Raw genomic sequence first — 22,016 nt, forward strand, 5'->3', positions numbered from 1 at the left:
ACTAATAATTGTAGCAAACACATATTTATTTGTTGAACGTACTCACCTGAAGAATGACTTTGGGAAGTGTCTCTAAATTCTCAGGGACATTCACAGAGTATGGAGAAAGCTCAAATGTGGGAACATAATCATTGACATCCTTCAGAATAATATTGACTGCTGTGGTGTCAGTCCTTGGGCTGCTTCCACGATCGGAGGATTGAACAGTCAATGTATAGGAGGGCTTCTTCTCTCTGTCCAAAGGCTTAGCAACTGTTATCACTCCCGTCACAGAGTCGATGCGAAACTCATTATTGGTATCTCCACTCACGATGGCATAGCGGACTTGCCCGTTTGTACCCTCATCTCCATCGGTAGCAAGCACCTGGATTAAATCTGTCCCCGTTAAAGTATTTTCTCCCACCTCTACTTTATAAAGCTTTTGTGCAAAAAGGGGGTTGTTATCATTAATGTCGAGGACTATAACTACCACATCTGTAGATGAAGAAAGGGATGGCTGACCCTTGTCTGTAGCCACCACGGTCAATGTGTAGTTGGACACAGCTTCTCTGTCAAGCTCCCCAGTTAGCCTGACTTCCCCATCGATAGTGCCAATGCTGAATTTGTTTCCCAAAGGCCTAAGCAGACTGTACTCAATGTAGCTGTTTGGACCGCTGTCAGGGTCAGTTGCCTGTGCTTTGAACACAACCGTATCTATCGGCGTGTTCTCTGGGATGTAGGTCAGCTTCGGAGAGATAAAGCTGGGTGGGCTGTCGTTCACGTCTAGCAGAATAATTGAAACCTGGGCTGTGCTTGTGTACCTGGAGGCCGGAAGAGGGGCCATGTCATGGACTTGCACGACAAGGTTATAGAAAGACTGGCTTTCCCGATCCAGAGGCTGTTGGATGCTCAGCACCCCGCTGCTGTCGATGCCAAAATGTCCTGCGCTGTCCCCAGAGGTGATGCTGAAGGACAGCTGCGAGTTGGGGCCTGGTGGAGTGGGAGAAAAAAGGTAAGAGCATGATTTAATTTCACTGAACTAGATATAAATGTTTCTAGCCTCATTTCCTATCTAAATAAGGATTATATGATCATGCTGCCTGTTCAGCTTCCCCATCATCATTTTTGAATCCATCAGCTAATTTCAGGCGAGTTTCATGGTGGAACAGAAGCCTTTGAAATAATTAAATTCTGACATGAGTTGAAGAGAGACAGGGAAGGATGTTGCTAATTAGAGGGAACTAATTAGGGCACTAATTAGTGCCCTACTAGAGCCCACTGAGGGAATGGCCATCAGAGCTTGTCTCTGTACTTCTTTCAGCAGGAGCCACGTGGTGAGAACATGTGTACTTTGTTCCATCTATGATGGTTATGGACAAAGGATTTAAAGTGTTTTCTTTCAGAAACCAAGCCCCAAAAGCTCTGCTTCTTACAGAACAGTCTTTTTGCTCCTTTCTTCCCATTTCTAGGCTACAAAGTTATCATTGATTTAATTATTTTATGAATTCTTCCACCCAATTAAAAACAAACAAAAAACCAGAAACTGCCATGCCTCGATGGAGCAGGCCAAGAGTGAATACAGTGGAGAGGTATGCTTACCATACATGGAATAGTGTTCAAAAATACCAGATGAACAGCCTTCATCTTATGACTGAAACATAACTAGCAATTATGGTCAGGGAGTGATTTATAATTTTGGTAAGGGAAATGCATTGTGAGTCTTGACAAGGCTACAAAATGTCCCTAAATATGCCATACAGTCAAAAAAATTATATATTACATATATACACACTTTTAAATATAGTATACATTCATGTTATTAATATTTTAATTAATTTTGATTTTTTCTTCTTGTTTTGGGTCATGAAAAATGTGATTTATGATTAGCAGATTAACAAAATGTTCACTACTCATTTACCCCTCAAACTCACGTTTTCTTGCAAAGAAACCAAGCCACCTGATTAAGCAGCTGATTACTTCATTGTGCATTTAGTCATTTTTACTCAGGAGCTCTTTTCCCTCCAACTGAACTGTTTAGGTATCAAAATTACCCCTGTATTTGATTTTTTAATCAATGGTGTTTACTAAGCTCAGACTTGGGAACTCTAGTCCTACTTGCCTTTTAGAGTGGCTACTCTAATCGGCATCTTTCTCTTCTTCTCTTGTAGAAACTTAATTAAAAAGTAAATAGAACCAAACATGAAAGACAAAATATTTTAATACAATTTAAAAAAAATACACTTGTATGCCAGATATTAGTGTTTCTATGTTACTTTGACCAAGTGAATTACTGTGAAAATGTAGTACTATTCTATTTTTTGTTCAGTTGTACTTTAAAATGATCAATTATAGAAGTCTTTGATTTCAGTAAAGTACTTTCTGGCAATTCAAGATTTTGACGACTGACTTTGGAAATGGGTAGGAATTAGATCTTAAAGAATAAAATTTTTTTTTTACTATTTTTAAATACATTTTTTTCATTGTATTCTATGGTGGTGTATTCCTACTAAATTTACTACTTATTCTTTATCTCACCTCCATGTAACTTCTCATTCCTTGTCCTGTATTCTCATAGGTCTTAACATTGCTAATGTTTATATAGATTAAATTGTGGTTCTCCTGAAGCAGAAGGAGATTTTCCTAAATATCACTGGAGCTGGGACTGCCACTTGAACTATTCTGTTTCAAACAGCACACAAATCTGGAATTATGTACCTCATCCACCCTCTCTCTCCAGGTTAGGAGCTGGATTTTTCTTATGGTGAATGTAGGGGCATCCTCTTTTCTTAGGTTTAGGCTTATTTCATTCCAGTGTTAATACAGTAAAACTCTGAGTAACAGCTCAGACATGAAGCCACCAGTTTCCATGATGGTCTTTTAAAGATCTTGTTTCTATTTTTCTTTATTTAATGAGACAAAAAAAAAAATCCTACTTTTTTATTTATTTTCCATAAATAAAAATACCTATAGTCTACAGGTATGCTATAGAGTCTCACTTCCTAGTCTAAAAGGGAAATTTGACAGCTTTTGCCATCAGAAAAATTTTAACAAACTGACATGTGTGCTTTGTCCCAAGAAGAAACACTGATTTTTCTGTTAATTACATATGGAAATATATATATATATATAAATATATGAGTCTCAAAATGAATGTATCTAAGGAAACCGAGTCATTTATTGTTCTGTAGATGAGCTGATGTTTACTATGGATTTGTATGGTTCAAGCTGACATAAATCCCAGTGGTGTGTCAAACAAGAAAATGACAGTGGAAGCTGTTTCACAATCACAGTGAATTTGTTCATCAGTGTTTATCCTAAAGCAACAGGTATATCTCATTAGGAAACAATGTGTTTTCAGAGCTATTTGGGGATCATGTAACATAATCAATGAAATCATATTTGTATGCACTGTCTGAATCACATGCAGTGCAGTATAATACTGGTTATTTCTGTACTCCAGATAAATTCAAGAAAACACAGGATAAAAGGTTTGGGGCTTCAAACAAAAACATAAATAGATGACCACATTTGCTAAAGTTGCAGTTCTGTTGGGGTTGCAGTTCAGCCTGGCATGTTCTTGGAATGAAATTTCTGCCCTATTAAATTTTAAATCCAGCCTGTTAGAAAAGTCAGTGTGACAGAAAACGTAAGAGGCAAGATATCTGTCTTACTTTTCATGGCATTGCTCCTCAAATGCTCATTTACTTCCTTCCTAATTGAGTGCATGATGAATGTAAAATGATACGTCAGTGCTATGACAGATCACATCCATTGCATGCAGATGGAAAATAATGTATGAGGTGCAAGAAAAAAGGAAAACAGACCCATAATGGCTAAGTGAAATTAACTGTCAAAAATGTTTGAAGCCAAGCATCATAATCCTAATTTTTTAAAACTTTTTCTTTTTCCTTGTTTGGTTGTTAGGGTTTGCAGTTGTTTTTTTCCTTCTTCATTTTCTACCCACTTTATATTGTGATGAAGTCAAAAATATTCGGAGAGGAAAAGACAATCTATAAGAGGGGATAGATGAGACACAAACCCATTTCTCTACATGCCTGAAGGAGCAATAACTTCCCTGTATATGTAGATGCAAGTACAAATTCCTCCTCCAATATATAGTTAGCTTACAAAAAAATAAATCTTTGACAAGAGTGATGAAGAAGAGATCCATACAAGAACAGCCAATATCATGAAGGTCTAATTTCTAGTTTGCTGGCTTATCTTATGGAAACTTCTCTCTCTCACTTTCTCAGTTTGATCTCAAAAATAGTTGTACAACCCTTTATCACTGAATGCACTATCCATCAGCACTTGAATGTTCCCACAAAAATGTCCGAGTTTGAACAAAGCATTTCCTGAGGAAAAAAATGTTTCACTGAACAATCTTGATGAGCTCTGTTGTTATACATACATAAACTGGGGTTCCTTGAAGCATGTATATGCTTTGTTCTTGAAGCCCACATTTCAGTATAAGACATTACAGGGTTTCCTGAGCCTCCAGTTGAGAGAAAAGTTTGCTTAATTTGTCACAAAATATCCTTCACCTGTAAGTCAGTGTGAGTGCTATAAATAACTTTGTATTAAGTCACTCTGAGTAATGTCTATGGACACTTAATATGCAGTATGTTACGGAATCACTTTTATGTATTTTATGACCATATTCTGCAATTATTCTTGTTTGGGCATAAATTATATGGCAAAATGCTTAAGCAAGCTATAAAGATCGTATCTTTAGCACTCCAACACATTAACACCTTCTAGATGTCATAAATAATCCCCAAATTAAAGCTTATTTTAAAGAGAAAATTTCCCATGATCTCTTTTAGTCAGTTTTTAAACTCTGCTATCCATACCCTGTAGATCACAATCCTCTTAATGATATACTTATAAATTATAGTACAGTTCAGGAAATTAAATAAAAAACAAACCTGAAAGCACATTTAGGTCTTATTTAAATGTGCAACCTGAACACCATAATTTGTCTGCTGGTGCTTAATTCTTGAAACTTGCTCTAGATAAAACACAGCTTCTCTGCAATTCATTGCCACAACAGCAATATGAAGCCACCCTCCTAAACCTGATGTGAAATATGAGGAAAATTACCTCTACTTACACAGCATGCAGTAATTGTAAGCACACAATGGCGTCCTAAGGATAGCCCTAATTTGCCCTTTCTACTTGATCTGCTAATACACTGCTAACATGAAATATGCATTTATCATCAGAATATAAGGAAAAGCCTACCATCATCTGCATCTGTGACACTGAAGTTGAGAATAGCAGACCCAGGAGACAGGTTCTCCATCAAAGACGTACTGTATGAAGCCATGCTGAATACTGGCGGGTTATCATTTATGTCCAATATGTTGAAGTACACTCTGATGGTAGTAGATTGGCCTCCTCCATCTTCTGCACGGACGGTCAGAATATAATACTGCTGCACTTCGTAGTCCAATACACGAGTCAGGTTGAAGACTCCAGTAACGGGGTTCAGGAAGAACGTACCCTCTTCATCATCTTCACTTACAGTGTAGGTGATTTCTCCATTTATACCGGAGTCATCATCTGTGGCTAGGATGGCTGCCACTAATGAACCTGCACAGCATAAGAGTGCAAAACAAGTCACTCACAAAAGGCACGTCACCAACGTGGGCACGGGGTGCTCATTAACAAGCATTTCTGTAGAACAAAAGGTGTCGGTTGGTAAACATTCAAGCCTCAGAATTGTATGCCTAAATTTTGTGACAGCTTTTTCAACGCTGAGAGGAACAATATTCAGTATGATGTTTATTTTCAATGGCAACTAAAAAAAATACACCAAGAAATGGTCAGCAATATTTGGTTTTATCTTTAAATGGGAGCAGTTCCAGATACCAGCTGGGGCAAAAATAGCTGTTCTCCTTTTCTGTATTTTCTTTCTGCTATTCAAAGGACCTTTTTCTCTCCACAGACAAACACAAGTTCTGAAACCTTCTATATACTTCTTATTAAATGCAGAAAACTGAAATGTCAGTACTCACACCAAAAATCCCAGCCCTACTTTTTGAAAAAAAGTGCCTTAGCAGGGTAACTGCGGTTAGAAAGCCAGAAACCTTATAGGGGTTCATTCTTCAATGTTTTTTGAAATTCAACTCCTTATGAATTTGTGCCATTGTTTTCGTTTCTGCATAGCTGCATTCACATGACTGACCTATCTTACTAAAGTTTGGAAATTCAGTGTCAGTTTTTAGTATATTGAATACTAACTATAATTAAGATCAGCTCATTTCCAAGAAAGTTAATCATTTAACTTCTTTTTCCTGGAACCAGATGAATTACATTTGCTCTAGCACAGTTAATTATTTTTGAGCAATGTGACAACAAAAATTGCTTATCATCAGGATGAAGAATAGTGCTACAATTCTGTTTAATCTAGCTGAATATTCTGGTATCTTTTCCATACATTTGATTACCTAATGCTTTAACATTTCTGATTGCATGCTAATTGGCAAAAAGGGCTGTTCCTAAGCCGGATCGGATCACCAACCCTCTCGCGGGCCTGCAGCAAAGAAGGATCAGAGCAGTGCTAACCTCTGTGCAGCACACAGGGGTAGGGAAACACAGCAAGGACCCTCTTTGAGGCCCCAGGAAGGTGCAACTTGCAACCACAGCTGCTGGGCTGCAAGTGGAAGGGGAATACTCACTGCGCATACCCTCTGGGATAGAAAGCAGACTCTCAGAGGGGAAACCTCACACTGTTTCTTCCTTCTGCATGACTTCACACAACTGGCCTGCCACCACTAAGCCCAGTATAAGGCACAGATCTATACCCCACATACGCAATTAAGGAGAGAAGCTTTGTCTCAACAGGGAGGGAAATATGCTCGCCATTTACAGGGTTATTCCTGCTAAAACAGACTGAGCCTCAGGACTAGGACTGGCAAGAGAGAATAGCATAGCTGGGGATCAGCAACCAAACTGCCCAATGCTACGCAGATGTCTTGTCTCGATTACTTCCAAATTCCTGAAGCACAGCTGACTACAGTATACTGCTTTAACGTAAAACACCACTGAATTTTGGAACTGTCACTGTGGGACAGAGCGCAGAAGCTGGAGGCATGGGGGTAATCTCCGTTGTCCCAAGCTGAGCCTCCCACACTCATGAGTCTAAGCCCTAATAAAAGCTTCAAAGCTATCACTATGTAATTTACATCTCCTTTGTTTGTTTATGTTTTAGAAAAAGTTTCTAAGATGCTTCAGTAACTAATAAAGCAGATACTGCTTTTATGAAAGCACTCTGTATAGAATACTGGAAACTATTTATTGAGAGAAATATTCATTTCTCATCTTGACCCACAATATATAGCACAGCTTTGAAAAGTTTTTGTTGTTGTTTGGTTAGTTGGTCTAAATAGTTTCTAGCTTAAAACCTAACCTGTAAACACCAAACCACTATCACAAATGAAACAAGTTTTAAAAGAGGAAAAGAGCAACTCAGAAGGTTTGCAGTTAATTCTAGGAATCTAGGAATTAATTATCTAAAGGTCACATTTTGTACAAAAAGTCGTCAAAAGTAGGAGTCAAAGACGATATTAAGAAAATATGATGTTAGGATTAGTAACTGAGTGTGTGTCAGAAATACTATTGAGAAATCAATGTATAAAATATCAGCAGCTCAATGGCAACCAATTTTGTGATCCTATCTGCAATGCATTCAATACTCGCATCAACTCTGCATCTTTTCCGTAAGAGTATATTGTTTCCATTCTGTAAGTTTTTCCCTCTATTACTTTCCTGTTTTTGCTTTGTTTTGTTTGTTTGTTTGTTTTAATAGTAGCACTCAGAGGTTTCCACTGTCATACAGGCATAATTCCTGTTCTGCATCTAGGAACTAAGGTTTGTTTTTGTGTTGTTGGCTTTTATTTTTTTTTTTTTTGTTTTGTTTTGAGTGGCAACTATTTCTCTATTTCCCCAAAATAAATGTTACCCTATTGTACTGCACCAGTGATACTGATTTGCTAGCAAGCAGACTTTCAGCATGATGCGATTCTCTCTGTCTCTCCATCCCATCTGAGAGATGCCTTTGACCACTGCTGCCTCCTGGACTAGTCAGAGAGGTTTTCTTTCTCCTTCTCAAGTCCCTCTGGATGGATGAAAAGAAAATTTCAGTCAGTTTTAGGGTCATTTCCTATTTACCTGGGGTGGTATCTTCCGGGATATCAAAGGAATACACTGGTTTGGAGAACTTGGGGATATGGTCATTAACGTCACTGACAGTGATGTTTATTCTCATGTCTGAGGACTGCAGGCCATCATCAGCACGAACCAGCAAGGAGTACTTGGAACGGCGCTCTCGGTCCAGGCGCTTGGTGGCTATCAGGTCTCCTGACTCAGGGTCAATGTGGAAGCTATCATCTGCACCGCTGATAATAGTGTATGTGACAAGGGCATTGGCTCCCTAAGCAAAAACAGAAGTGGTCAAATCAAGTTATTTGCCAGGAAAACCACATCGTAACTTTCAGTAAGGCAAGAACCGTTCCAGTAACTGCACTTGGCGAAAATTTTCAGAACAGTTTCCTTTAATAAACAGCCTTCCTGCCCAGTCTCAGCTTCAGTCCCCCAATACAGATGCCTACGCACACAGTTTTTATTTATGAGACGTGAAATGACGAGATTGTTCGGACAGTTTTTGCTCCACTGTTCATAAAAGGGTTTCATCCAACCAAGACCACAAAGCTCTAATACCTGTTTTAACCTCAAGCCAGCATCAGCAGGCAATGCTACACCTTTCCTCTACCAGTGACTAGTGTTTATTCTTCTTTTAAATTGGAAGGTGAAATTAAATGAGCCTGTTGCCAGTGGGCACAACTCTGCCCTCCTTCAGTCACAGGAGGTGGGGTGTGGAAGGAGGAAGACAGGGAGGCATGAAAAAGAGGGAGCCAAGCACCAGCTCCACCAGGTTCTGGTCAGGAGAAACTCATGGGAGCAATGACTGCACAGGTGTCATACAGCAGCCCCCAAAAGGTCAATTTATGCAAGGAAATGCATTCATCCCCGTGAATAAGCAGCCCTGAAGTGACAAGTCATGTGTCACTGAAATCACAGTTCTCATCTCTTGGGTTGTGCTGCCAGTCCCTGGAAGCCAAAAACATTAGCTTTGGGGGTTGAACAAAATATCTCATTTGACCTTGTGGAAAAAAAATAAATGAAATAAAGGGGGAAAAAAAGGGATACATGTGCACTTTGAGCATTTTGGTTAAAAAGAAAATGAAGGAAAAGTAATTTTACACAGAAAAATCATTTTTTTTCTTTTTCCTTAAAGGTTGAAATTAAAACTCTGGGAAAAAAAACAAACAAACAAAAAAAAACCTCTAACTAACATAGTGACACGATGTGTTTTGCCTTGGCCCCACCCCATCAGAAATAGGCACTGAAGGTTTGGCATTTGGCAGCCTCTGGAGTGGCGCACTTGTGCTCCACATGCTGGTGATGCCCAGCAGTGTGTTTTGGTGAGCAACTAATGCTGCGGCTGGCCATTTCCCCCACGCCTTCTGTTTGGGCACCACATACCACCCCAATCAAAGAGATCAGGGAGAAAGAAATTACAGCTGTTTCAAACATTCTTGCCTAAAAAAGCAAATTAAGGGAGATAAATACTCACTTATACCTGTGAGATGAGAGGAAAGCATTAGTTATCTGGCCTTACGATAGCACCTCGTGCCAAACCTTTTCTCTGGAGTTTTGTTTCAAAGAGCTGGATTGAGCTAACTGATAAAATGAAATTTCAAAAGAAAACACCCTTCTCCAGGTGCCCAGCCTCTGACAGCTGCACGCAGAGCTTCAGTGTACACAGACTCTGTGTGCTCAGGTGTACCTGGGGTATGTAATTCATTTTCCTGTTATTGTGTGGCTTAACAAAAACAGCTGATAATAATTTAAGATTTCATAGGTGACCAAGTTTCTCCACAATTTGTTTTACTAGGCAGCCTTCTCCTAACAGAGCACAGCTAAAACAGCAGCTACATGTGATTCTGGCCTAATCAAATTAGTAACTTTACATCAATTAGGTGAGAAGGAAAGCAAAATAAAAGGTTTGTGAAACCTATTACAAAGCTGTATAGAAACTTCCCATCAACAACTGTCTGAAATGCATTTGCAAAGCTCTAGAAACTGTTGTAATTGTTAAAGCCCTTAGTAACATCTATCAGCTAGAGTCTGTCTTTACATCGTCTCTCAGATCTCTACAAAGATTTTATTATAACCGACAAGGGGCTGAAATTTGCTGCCTTAATACTATCATTGAAAATCATTATCATAGTTATAAGAGGGATTCATGTACACCATTCAACCATAATTTTTAAGCATTCTGTCACCCTTTTAAAGTTAAACCTTTGATTCTGAAAGCAGCTGTGCATGTAGTAAAGGCAGCATGCTCAGGCACCCGCATTTTACTGAGCTACATATATGGGTTGCACATGTGAAAAAAGAAGACAGAAATGCATAACACAGCAGGAATGGTCACAAAAGAGGCTTGAGCGTAATACATTGCTAAAATCTTAGATATCAGTTTGCTGTATCTCAGCAGAAAGTGGCCATTTAAGATTTACTTCTTCCTAACCTGAAGATATATACTGTTACAACTTTTGTTATGATTGTGCACTTTTCCAAAATCCTGCTTTCTGTCTGTACATCAGACTGCTCCCAGAAAACAAAAGAAAGAAGAAGTTCTTATCATTCATACCATTCCTAGGCGTGTTTTAGTGCATCCCTATGTAGAAGCAAGATTCATTACATCAATTAACAATCACAGAAGGAATAACCACAAAAAAAAAAAAAAAAAAAAATCTCCTGAGGGGGTTGAATTACATTATTATTTGAATGCAAGAATTACTTGTTGCTGTTAAGTGTAACACTATATTTTAATGACAACACAAGCTTCTTTGCATGCTCATACTGACTTTTTAGGTCTTTCCCCAGTGTAAAGAAAATCATTTCAAGTGAAAAAAACAATATGATTAACTTTCTCATAACTTAATTTCCAAAAGTAATGAATACATTAAATTATATTTGGATATACTTGCCTGACACATACAAGAGACTACAATATCCCACGCTAAGCCAACTGGCTGTTTAATATCAGTAGCTCAGAAGGCTTTTGCTGGCTTTTTAACAGCTCCTTAGTTGCAGTGTCCTCAAAGAAATGAATTTCCAGAATTGCATTTTTAGTACAGTTCTTCAAATATGAAACCATGCTCCTACCTCATCAGCATCCATGGCTGTCAGCTGCATTATCTTAGATCCATCTCCTATATTCTCCTCTACAGTCAGATCAAGCATATCTGTGGGGAAAACTGGTGGGTTGTCATTGATATCCTGAAGCGTTATTTCCACCTATAAAGAGGAAGAATCAGAAAAAGTTGTGTGAGCACTGCAAGTTAGATGTTGATTAGACTCGAATGTTACAAATCACATAATTTTGAAAGAAATCAGGTAAATTGTGCCTAATCGCATGAATTAGAACATTCCCAAATAACACTGACAACAGGAACAGCCCCTCTGGATATTTAAATTCCACATTGTTAGAAAATACTCATAGGAAAACCTCTAACATAAATAAAGATAATTTGACTTGTTGATAGCGACTGATTTTAAATGGTCCTAGCCTAGTTTATATTGGAAAAGATCCACTGATAGACTGTCATTGTAATCCCCAAAGTCGGCCCCTGGAGGATAGCTGCCAAGTCCCGGGGCAGGGGATCATTCAACCATTAAATGCTGCTTGACATAAAGATGAGGTGGTGTAAAATTCTCTCTGAAATGTTTATGTATTGGCAACTCTCAGTTCTGAGGGAGGAAAAAACACCCTTGCACTTTATATTAAAATATACATTTATATGTGTTTTTCCCTCTCTCAAAGCTCTTGTCTAATTGCAAACACAAATGTTACTTTAGAAGCAGCAACTAGCACCCACTCTCTTATGTACACCTAAACATATTGTTTTCACTTGCTGTATGTGTATGCCTTCCCAAGTAGCAATGATGGTTTCTGAAAGATTGTATTATTTATTCTTTTTTTTTTTTTTTTTTTTTTTTTCATAAGCAGGATTGTTGAGTTCTCATACCTCTGCTGATGGCAATTCAAAAAGCCATAGAGTTTGATTTTCCCTGATTGCTAGGTATGACATGCAATATTCCAAATATTTTTTTTTGAATATTTGGCATCATTTTTTATTTTTTTTTTTTTCCTGTGCAGAAAAAGGGGCTGGTTTGGGTCTCAAAATATTAAATGGCCACCAAACTCTGAAGAACCTCTACAGAGAAAACTGAGTAGCTGGAGGAAGCCAATCTGTCTTTATTTCTCATTAAGGAATAGAGAAAAGTAGACAGGGCCATTCCACAGGAAGGGTGGCAAAGACATGGATGACTTAAAGAAGATACCTAGGCTGACAGGCAAAATATTACTTTGTACTTGCATGTAGTTGCCATGCCATTGTCCACAGAGGTTTTCCTTGTAGTTCGTTGAAAACATACAGGCCTGCTCTGGGTATGATCAATGCAGACACCCCTGGTGATATGAAGTCTATGATTTTTACTATTTCTAGTCACCTGCCATAATTTTTCCCCATCCCCAAGCAGATCAGTAATTGCCAAACCATGCTGACAATCACCAGGATGATCCCAAAAGTAAGTGTTAGTGACAGAGGCTCGGTTGTCTGCAGAACAACTGAGTCAGCCAGGCTTGCTGGTAGCATCTCTCCCCGAGATCCCAGTGGCTGCACCCCGAAGCCATCGATCCTCTGAGGGCTTCCCAAGCCAGGGATCTCACCTTGCTTCTCTGAGGCAGTTTCTAAAGAAGGTTCAGGCAGACAGCCTGCCATGGCATTAAAGGGAACTGACAAGTTTTTAAAAACAGAGGCTATATTACATCAATATTAGAGAAATCTGCTGAAAATGCAGACAAAACACTGGGCTTTAAATGGCCTTTTATAGGAGACTGTTATTTATTTACACCATATATAATTCCTTTGATCATTTGCAAATGGTACTGTGCTTCATGGACTGAGAAAAATTAACGTTTTATTGTGAAATTCACATCTGTGACAACAGAAGTACAAGAAGTGCTAACCAGAGCATCACAAACAATGATTCAAACAATCAAATAACCAGACACAAATTTTCAGAGAATACTGATGGTTTTCATAGTGACTGCTGCACCAGACTGACGATTATTCACTGAAAGGGGAGAAACACAGCAGAAGTGACAGACGAAGGATTTTGTCACCTGCCAAGGAGGTCCTCCCCCTGAACTGGCACAACAAACCACACTTCTTGGTGAAAGTATTGCATTTCACCAGGTACAGTTTCAAGCTAAAGCAGCTGCACAGCTCTGCAATTTATTTATTAATACCATTGTATATCACGCACAACTACAGTGTTACAGCTACTGGTGATATATCAGCACTGGAACCGAATTTCACAATGAGAGATTGCTCTTTGTAAAAAACATGAAAAATATATGAGAACTTCTGGGGTTTTGGGTTAGGAGATCTGCATTGCCTACAGCTTGCATCATGTAAAATAATAAGAATCCAAGGATACAGATGGCTCGGCATGGTTTGTGTGAGAAATTAATTAATTATAAAGTCCGATTCTGGAGGACTGAAAATAAAAAGTAAAAATGATTGATTTTATAGAAATAGTTTTATCCCGGAAAATCACCTGGCAAGTAAACAAAGACACTACTTTATATTAAAGACATGCTTTAAATGTCAGAAAAAAAAATAAAAAATGCTCATATAAGGAGATAAATTTGTAGATAGAGACCACTATTTTTAAGGGGGCTTACACCATAACTGCTGCTTATTCACAGGGCTTTGATAATATATATTGCTTCATAATTCACTGTTGGCTAGTTCTCATCACCAGCCCTGTGTAAAACTTCTTTTTTTACTTCTTCTATGTCTTACCACTTTAGTTTACACATGGCACTGGCAAAACTAAAGAATAAAATCCTAGGATGTGATCATTTACAGAAATTTCCTGTAAATAATAGGTTACTTAGAAAGACTTGAGAAAAATCTTCACAGTCTCCACAAGACAAAAGAGTGAATTGCTGCACTGTAGGCCCAAGACCTTATTTAAGAGAGGTTAGGTATATAGCCTAATTTAAGGATGCAAGATTAAAGGGCAGTCTTCCATTCAGGAGATCAGATATTAATTTCACTTTGAAATTATTTCAAAAATGTAGACCCCTGGTAGAAGCTCCTAGGACAACCATGACCACAAAGTCTTTCAGTATCACAGGACACTGAAAAGTTCCAGTACATCTTACCACATCATTGCCAGGGAAGAATTAAAAAATCCCCAAAGCTTTAAAGAAACACCCAAACCATCTCTCTGCAGCCAAATGCCTCTATCTTTCTAGTCCCACATTACATTTGCATAAAGATACTAGCGTGCATCATACTAGCGTGCATCACTCTGACTCTTGAAATGCACGTTTTGATTAACATCATATGCTACCAATTAATAACTGTGTAGTTATTAATCTATGTCAGACTTAATCAAGGCAAGACAAGAAGGTCATCTGTACCATCTGTACCACAGGCAGAAAGGTCTTCAGAAAAGATGTTCAGAAAGGTCTACAGAATGCATGCTGTGCTCTCATCTTGCACCCGTTACAGAACACCCTCCAGTGACAACAGCAAGTACAAGAATAAATATCCATTTCAGAAGACCAAAGGACTCAAACACTGAAATATGCCACAGGAAGAAAGACAGAGCGCTCAAGGGATTTGTCCAACTCTTGGCCCCTGGAACAGGAAGGAACCGCTTGGTGAAAATGTCTGTATGACTGGAGGAAGTGAAGTGCCCGGGCTACATGGAAAGTGATCAGCACCCCCCTCCTCCTCTTGTCCTCCAAATCTACCCAACACAGGAAATATTTCTGCATGACCTCGCACCCATAACTCAGTGCCTCTGAGGACACAAGCCAGGCACTAGTCACCTGAGAGCAGTCCTTGGACTTCTCAAAGTAGTGCACTCTGGACAGTCTCTGACCAAGCAACTCTTGCAAATTCCCGTCCTTCTGACAAATCCTTCATTTTCATTTATACCTACAGTACATTTAATATAGGAACCAAAGCTTGTTACTGTCTCAGATAAAATAACGACTCAAATATAATAAAATACAGCAGCAGCAAAAGGAGTGAAGCCTGTTTGCTTGCACCTTTCAGTTCCATAAATGGCTCCTCCTACTGATGCAGGTTTCGCCCCTCTAAACAGTCTTGAATTTCTGCTGAAGCCATGGGATCACTGTGACTATTTAGTTGCAGTGACTTCTAAATCATTCATGAATGTGATGGAAAACTGAAGAATATATTCAAAATATTGCCTTGCTTTATTTGTACAGGGGGAAGTGGAAAAATCAGACAAGCTTTGTTCTATCCATATGTATGTGTGTAAATCTCCAGAAAATTACTCAAATTTTCTAAACATTCTAGTATAATGCTTCCCCTCACACATTTAATGCATCTAGAGAAAAGCCTGAAAATTAAAGCTTTCCCTCAGTTTATTTAGTAAAAAAAAAAAAAAAAAAGGTTGCTTATCTGCAAACTATTGCAAAGGTGCAGTGTAAAATAAACACAATAATTGTATATATCAAATTATATGCAAACTACCTTTGGGTTTTCTTTGTTTGTGTTTTAATCTGGAATGCAAAAATACAGACGTAAAACAAACCACAGAGATTAGCAGTAGCAGTAAGTCCTTGCAACAGTGCAATGCCCCTGCCACTATTACAGATGGCCAACCCATCCTCATCTGTGACATCCTGATTGCTGCAGCTTGCTGTCTCATTTTCAAAGCAGAGGAAGTATTAATGACCTTAATCTTGTTCGGATTCTTATTTGCTGCTCAAATTGGTGCTTTTTTTTTTTTTTTTCCTAAATAAACAAATGCAGAACAAATACATATAAAGAATCAAACAAGGACATCAATTCATAAAGCATACAGTATTTAAGCATTTAGGGCATGAACCTGAACATGAGGAAGTAGTGGGAAACTCATTGATTTTGTTGTTTTAAAGGTGGTCTTTGCTTTGAATAACACACTCTTTGAATTGAGGGTGTTTATGAAGAGTCTATATGAATGAGACTACAAAGAATGATAATGCAGTGTAGTCTTCACTCTTTGTGCACAGATCAAGAAACAATATTGGACCCAAGAAGAAACTCAGTTATGATGCAAAATAATTTATTATTATTTTTTGTTAACCAGAATTACTATCTGGATGCTATAAATAGAGTTTGCATTCGAATAATCTATTCTGACACTTACTCAAAATAATGTGTTGAATTAAGAAACAGTTACTAGAAGACCGAGTTTAATTTCTAAGACCAAAAGAACCAATCAACTTCAAAAATACTAGTACCCCAGAGAATTACTACTGAACAGGCTAGACAAATTCCATACTCAACATAAAAAGCTTAATATTAGAGTTTTATTTTGGAACAAGAAATTACTCCAGTGACCAAACTTGCTGGGTTTATGAGCTACAAAGGTATGTAAAATAAAACATTGCACTGGAAGGCAACGTGCCAAATTCTATCTGGTTGTAACGCCTTCTATAAACCAATGGACTCATTCGGCCAGAATCTATCCCTCTGTTTTATTGCATGTATTAACATTTGTTTTTCTTATATTTCAAGGTGAGTAGGGTTTATAGACAGAGTTGGTTTTTTTTTTTTCTAAAGTTCTTCCATCTAATCAACAAAAATGAGGGGGAAAAAAAGCCACAGAAAACTTGAATTAGCTCATGTGGCAGCAGCAAGTTTCACTGGTAGCCCAAAACCATGTGCAGTCGTTCCTGCTTGCAGCCACCCTGTCCGTGTTCCATGCTTCATCAGAGATCTCTCGCTAGAAGATGATCTAAGAAGAAAGGAAGTCTCAGATGTCTCACATGTTCAATACTCCTTCAAATGCTACAGCTATTTGATTAAAGATCAAACAGAATGGAAAGGCAACAGCTTTTCTTTCAATTTATATATTGAGTCATTCTTTCCTTTGCTTGCTGCCGTGATATACACTGCATCTCTCGAGAGATACCATCTAATCTAACGGCAGTATTGGCACACACTGCCTGAAGGCTTGTGTTTATGCTTAAGCCATTATATGATCCTTCATATTAAAAAACATAAGGAGCTTGTTCTTCTTTGCTGGAGACTGTGGTAGTGCATTATCATAAATAATTTTAGCAGAACAAAAGTGAAAGGACTCTGTTCCCAATCTCCTGTCAAATATTCTAAATAATATTCTTCTAAATAATAAAAAAGAGAAAATTCAACTATTAATTTATCATATACATGCAGCTAACACAAGAACATGGCCAACACTAGTTATTTTTCTCCTGTCTCCATCACTTTGGCCTGTTGTTCATCCAGCAAGCAATGGTTTGCTAATCCTGAACAACACATGTATGATGTACAATCCCTTTTTTTTTTTATTGACATGAGTAATCTTATTGGCTACTCACATCAGTAAAGTTAAAGCTGTACTAAATGCTTGCAGGAGCAGTGCATTTGCTTTCTCCAAATTGTGAAGGTAAAGGAATGGATTAAGAATCAGAGTACTAGCAAGAAAAAAATGCTAGTTTTTAATTTTAAATTTAGTTGAATAACCATTGATACCAAAGCTCAGGAAGGTGGGAAACCTGAACCACAGACCCTGTATATTTACAATTTCCACAACAGGATGGTAAGCCCACTTCTAAAGAAAATGCCTTGGGACAAGATGATAGCTTTTGCTTAGACAGAAGATGAATGAAGCATCTGAATATTCCATTCTCTAGGAGGCAAACAATCCCAGGACATGCTAGTACAATAAAAATCACATTAGGCTATTGTACTGCAGGCCAGCAAACCTGTTATATAGAAATACAAAGTTGTTAAGAATCCCACTACTAACAGTGGGAAGATTGTGGCTGGGACTAAAAAAAATAAATTAAAAAAACAAAACAACAAACAAACAAACAAAAAAAAACAAACAAGCAAACTAAATAGGCAGTGCTGGAAAAAAGACAAGTTAAAATGTCTAGGAGGCGGCAGCTCCAACCACTTGATTTTTCAGTTTTGGGGTAGCATATCTGAAAAAAAAAAAATCAGTAAAAATCAGTGTAGTGAATGTAATCTAAACTCCTCCTAGTAAATTTCAGGCAAAGTCTTTGATTTTAGGTGATGGTGACTCATGCAATAAATGGATGTGTCAAGCCATATACTTGAGATCTCTCCACAGGAGGATACCAAAGCACAAGACTTAATTTAGATGTCAAAGCCCAAAGGTCCATTTTCAAAGAGTACCTTAAGGAAAGAGAGGATGTGAAAGCAGTCACAGGGTATGTGATCACCCATTCCAATCACCCCTATGTAGAGTGTGGAAATCATACATGGACACAGCAAAATACAACATTTTGAGCCCATCTCTATCAGGATTTTCTCTTCCCTAACAAAATTAGGAGTTACTATTGATTACCAGCCTTGAAATCATTTGGAAACATAGGTCTCAACACATTTTATCAACATTTCATTTTCTTCATTAAAAAAATGTGCACATAAACATGATGAATAGGATTTATAAGTAATGCTGTAATTTCCCAGGTAATTTTAATCCATGGGCTGCAATTCCACTATATTAACATTGCATAACTTTCCTGGAGGTGAAATCATACTATAAAGTACAGTTTAGTAAGGCAATTTGAAGGTTTACAACTAACTCATTTTTATAAACCATCAATATCTTCTAAAAAACACTGGGAGATCAGAGTGCTTTCACAAACCCAATTATTTAACTGACACTATTGGAAAAATTAGGCGTAAATCTGCTTACGTTATTATTTAAAGCTAAAACAGTCACCTTCTTGTGATGTCCCTAACAAACACTAACCTTAACGCTGCAAAGAAAAGGTGCCATAATTCGTTTTTCTCTCTCTCTCTCTCTTTTTTTTTTTTTTTTTTTTTTTTTTAAGGTGACCACTGGGAGTTGCTCTGCCTGGAGTCTTGATTAAATGTTTCACTGCATCCAGAACACTTCATCATGCGGCATAGCCAAAATCTATTACGGCTTGCAAGTGACTCATACTTTAGCTATGAGAAGACCATAATAAAGAACATTTTACATAAAAATGCCAAAAAGGTTGGTAATTTAATCTTGATTCTAAGTAGGTATGCAAGGTCTCCGACTGCAGCATGTGGCTGCCTATGCAGACAATAAGGCATTGTCTGGAAGCGCGTTACCTGCTGTGGTTACATCTACAAAGCCCAGATGGTACCACCGCTGAAAAGAAGTGGCTCATTCCTGTGAGAGAGCTGCAAATACTGCATTTAGCAGACATGCAGTATGACTGCAGCCCAGAAAGCCAGCCACATCCTGGGCTGCATCAACAGAGGTGAGGCCAGCAGGGCAAGGGAGGTGACTGCCCCCCTCTGCTCTGCCCTCATGAGGCCCCACTTGGGGTCCTGCACACAGCTCTTGGGGCTCACAGCACACGAAGGACGTGGAGCTGTTGGAGTGGGTTTAGAGGAGGCCACAAGGATGATCAGTGGGCACCTCTCCTGTGAAGACAGGCTGAGAAAGCTGGGGATGTTCAACCTGGAGAAGAGAAGGCTCCGGGGTAACCTCGTTGTGGCCTTCTGGTACGTAGAGGGGGCTTGCAAAAAAGCTGGAGAATGACTTTTTACTCAGGTAGATAATGACAGGACAAGGGGGAATGGTTTTAAACTTAACAAGGGGAGAGTTAGCTTAGATGTTAACAGCAAGTTCTTCACTTAGAGGGTGGTGAGGCACTGGCACAGGTTGCCCAGAGAAGGTGTGGATGCCCCATCCCTGGAGGTGCTCAAGACCAGACTGAATGGGACCCAGGGCAACCTGATTCAGTGGGAGGTGTCCCTGCCCATGGCAGGGGGTTTGGAACTGGATGGGCTTTAGGGTCCCCTCCAGCCCAAGCCATTCTGTAATTATATGATTTATCTGTTCATGCTAGGGGCCCATCGGTACCTGGGCAGGGCATTCATTAAAACCAGAGACATGGGAAACTGCATTATTAGCTCATGAGTAAACATATGTGGCTGATAAATTGTATCCCTCCACATGTTCACGGAAAGAGATGAATAAACACTAAGGCAGTATACAGAAATTAACTTCAGAAACTATTATTTGTAGCACTTAATCCTAGCGTGCATACCATAAATCACTGAGGACAAGACAAATGGTATTCTGATACCCCAGCTAATGAAATAAACACTGGATCCAGGCACTCGTCCCAGTCACTCTGCGACAACACTGGCTTCCTACTCAGAAACTGCAAACAAAGATGCATTCTGTGCTGCCCAAACTTACTGCCTCAACCCCGACCAAGCCACTCGTGTTTGGATACCCTGCCAGGTCAGTCCAGGCAAAGATTTGTCATGATGTGTTAAGCAGCCCAAGGCACAGGGAAAGAAAGTTATATGCTCAAATCTAAGCATCATTGCAGCTTTACTTTGGAAAGGGCAAGTAAAGCAAACAGTTAAGGCTATGATTCAATTATTTATTGCTTGGGCGTGCTGTATGCATGCAACCATGACTGATGTTATTCCTCAAGCAAAAGCTACTACTCCTGTCAACCTTGTGCCACATGACATCCTCGGCAGTCAGCGGCCCACAACAAACCCACAGGAATGGCCACGAGCAAGGACAGGACACGAGTGCCTCTGCTCCCCTCCCCGAAGTGCCTTGCCGAGTGCAGGGCGGTCATACTGAAGAGCAAGGCTTTGGGGGCTGACTCTGCTTTCTGAAAAGCTAGAACAGAAAAAATGTTTTGCTAAAGGCAAAGCAAGCTGTGTTGCTGTTCCCGCTCCCCCTGAAATCAATATTGTTTAAGTAATTGTTTAAGTGCTGCATAATTTACTGCTCTCCAAAAAGAGGCACAGTCTTGCATGTAGCAGAGGGAATTAAGACTGGGCTAAGGAATGTGATACTCAAACCTTGGCTAATTTCAGAAAGCAACAGCACACTGATTTTAAAACACACATCAAAACACGCATAATTGTATACATGGAAAATCGAAATAATCCAACTTCACAATAAGTGAGAGATAAACATCAAAGTGGTACAAGGAATAAGAACGATAAGGAATGCCACAAGCAGCCATATTTTTTCCCCCTTCAACACCAAGGCCGTAATGAAATACAGGTTATTTTGTCAGTACTGCTAAATGAGTAACATGTGTAAGTCAGTTAATATTCCCATAGTTTAAAACAACAAAAAATTTTTTTGATTGTTCAAAAAACATTTTTTTTTTTTTTAACATTTCAATAGGATCAGCAAATACACTAGGACCTCTGTTTCCACCCAGAAATGGCAAGCTGCTGGGACCAACAGATAGCTGGGCTGGCACTAAGGACCATAAGCCCAAATGTATGTATGTGTGTATATGTAGACACCATATATATCTGGTGAACTGAGAGTCTTGGAGTACACAGGGCACAGCTTGCAATCTGCTCACCATAGGAAGGCCAAGCCCTGGGGAGCATTACAGGGGTATTCACCTCAGGGACTGCTACGTGTGCCTGAAAGAGCAGTTTGCTACAAAGCGTGTTGAGAGGTGTGACTGCTCTGGGGCATGGTACATGGAGAGGAGGGCAGTGAGGGCAGAGCCACTCCATCCGTCCGAGCACAGAGGCATAGGAAAAGCTCCTGCACCCATCCTTTCACTGTCTACCCACTGATGCTGGGACACACACACATATGTGGTCCCATGTCACTTTCCCAGGTAAAACTGGTAATTTTCTCGTAAAGACGTTAATCCTTTTGCATCTAGCACTGCCTCTAGTTACAAAAACCACTCCAAATACCTGCCAAACCAATACAAACACTTGGCAGACACTTTCTAGTGAGCTTTTTTTTTCTTTTCTTAAATTCTCTAAACATTATACATTTGGGAACCATTTAGTTTATAACTTTGCATTTAATTAAATGAGGTCTACTGCCATTTAATAATAAATGGATTGACTTGGTAAGAACAT

The 22,016-nt window shown here is 38.9% G+C and overlaps 1 protein-coding gene across 1 annotated transcript in view; it reads right to left on the reverse strand.

Annotated features, from left to right (window-relative positions):
* FAT4 (FAT atypical cadherin 4) overlaps positions 1 to 22,016 on the reverse strand; it is a 142,070-nt gene that overhangs the window by 58,169 nt on the left and 61,885 nt on the right. The window contains exons 2-5 of the mRNA XM_032186777.1: positions 11,218 to 11,349; positions 8,155 to 8,416; positions 5,224 to 5,574; positions 47 to 969 (exon numbers count right to left, since the gene is read on the reverse strand). Coding sequence (XP_032042668.1) covers positions 47 to 969; positions 5,224 to 5,574; positions 8,155 to 8,416; positions 11,218 to 11,349 — 1,668 coding nt within the window. The remainder of the gene's footprint in view (positions 1 to 46; positions 970 to 5,223; positions 5,575 to 8,154; positions 8,417 to 11,217; positions 11,350 to 22,016) is intronic.

The sequence above is a fragment of the Aythya fuligula genome, chromosome 4 (assembly GCF_009819795.1).
Source record: "Aythya fuligula isolate bAytFul2 chromosome 4, bAytFul2.pri, whole genome shotgun sequence".
In the NCBI taxonomy this organism is placed as follows: Eukaryota; Metazoa; Chordata; class Aves; order Anseriformes; family Anatidae; genus Aythya; species Aythya fuligula.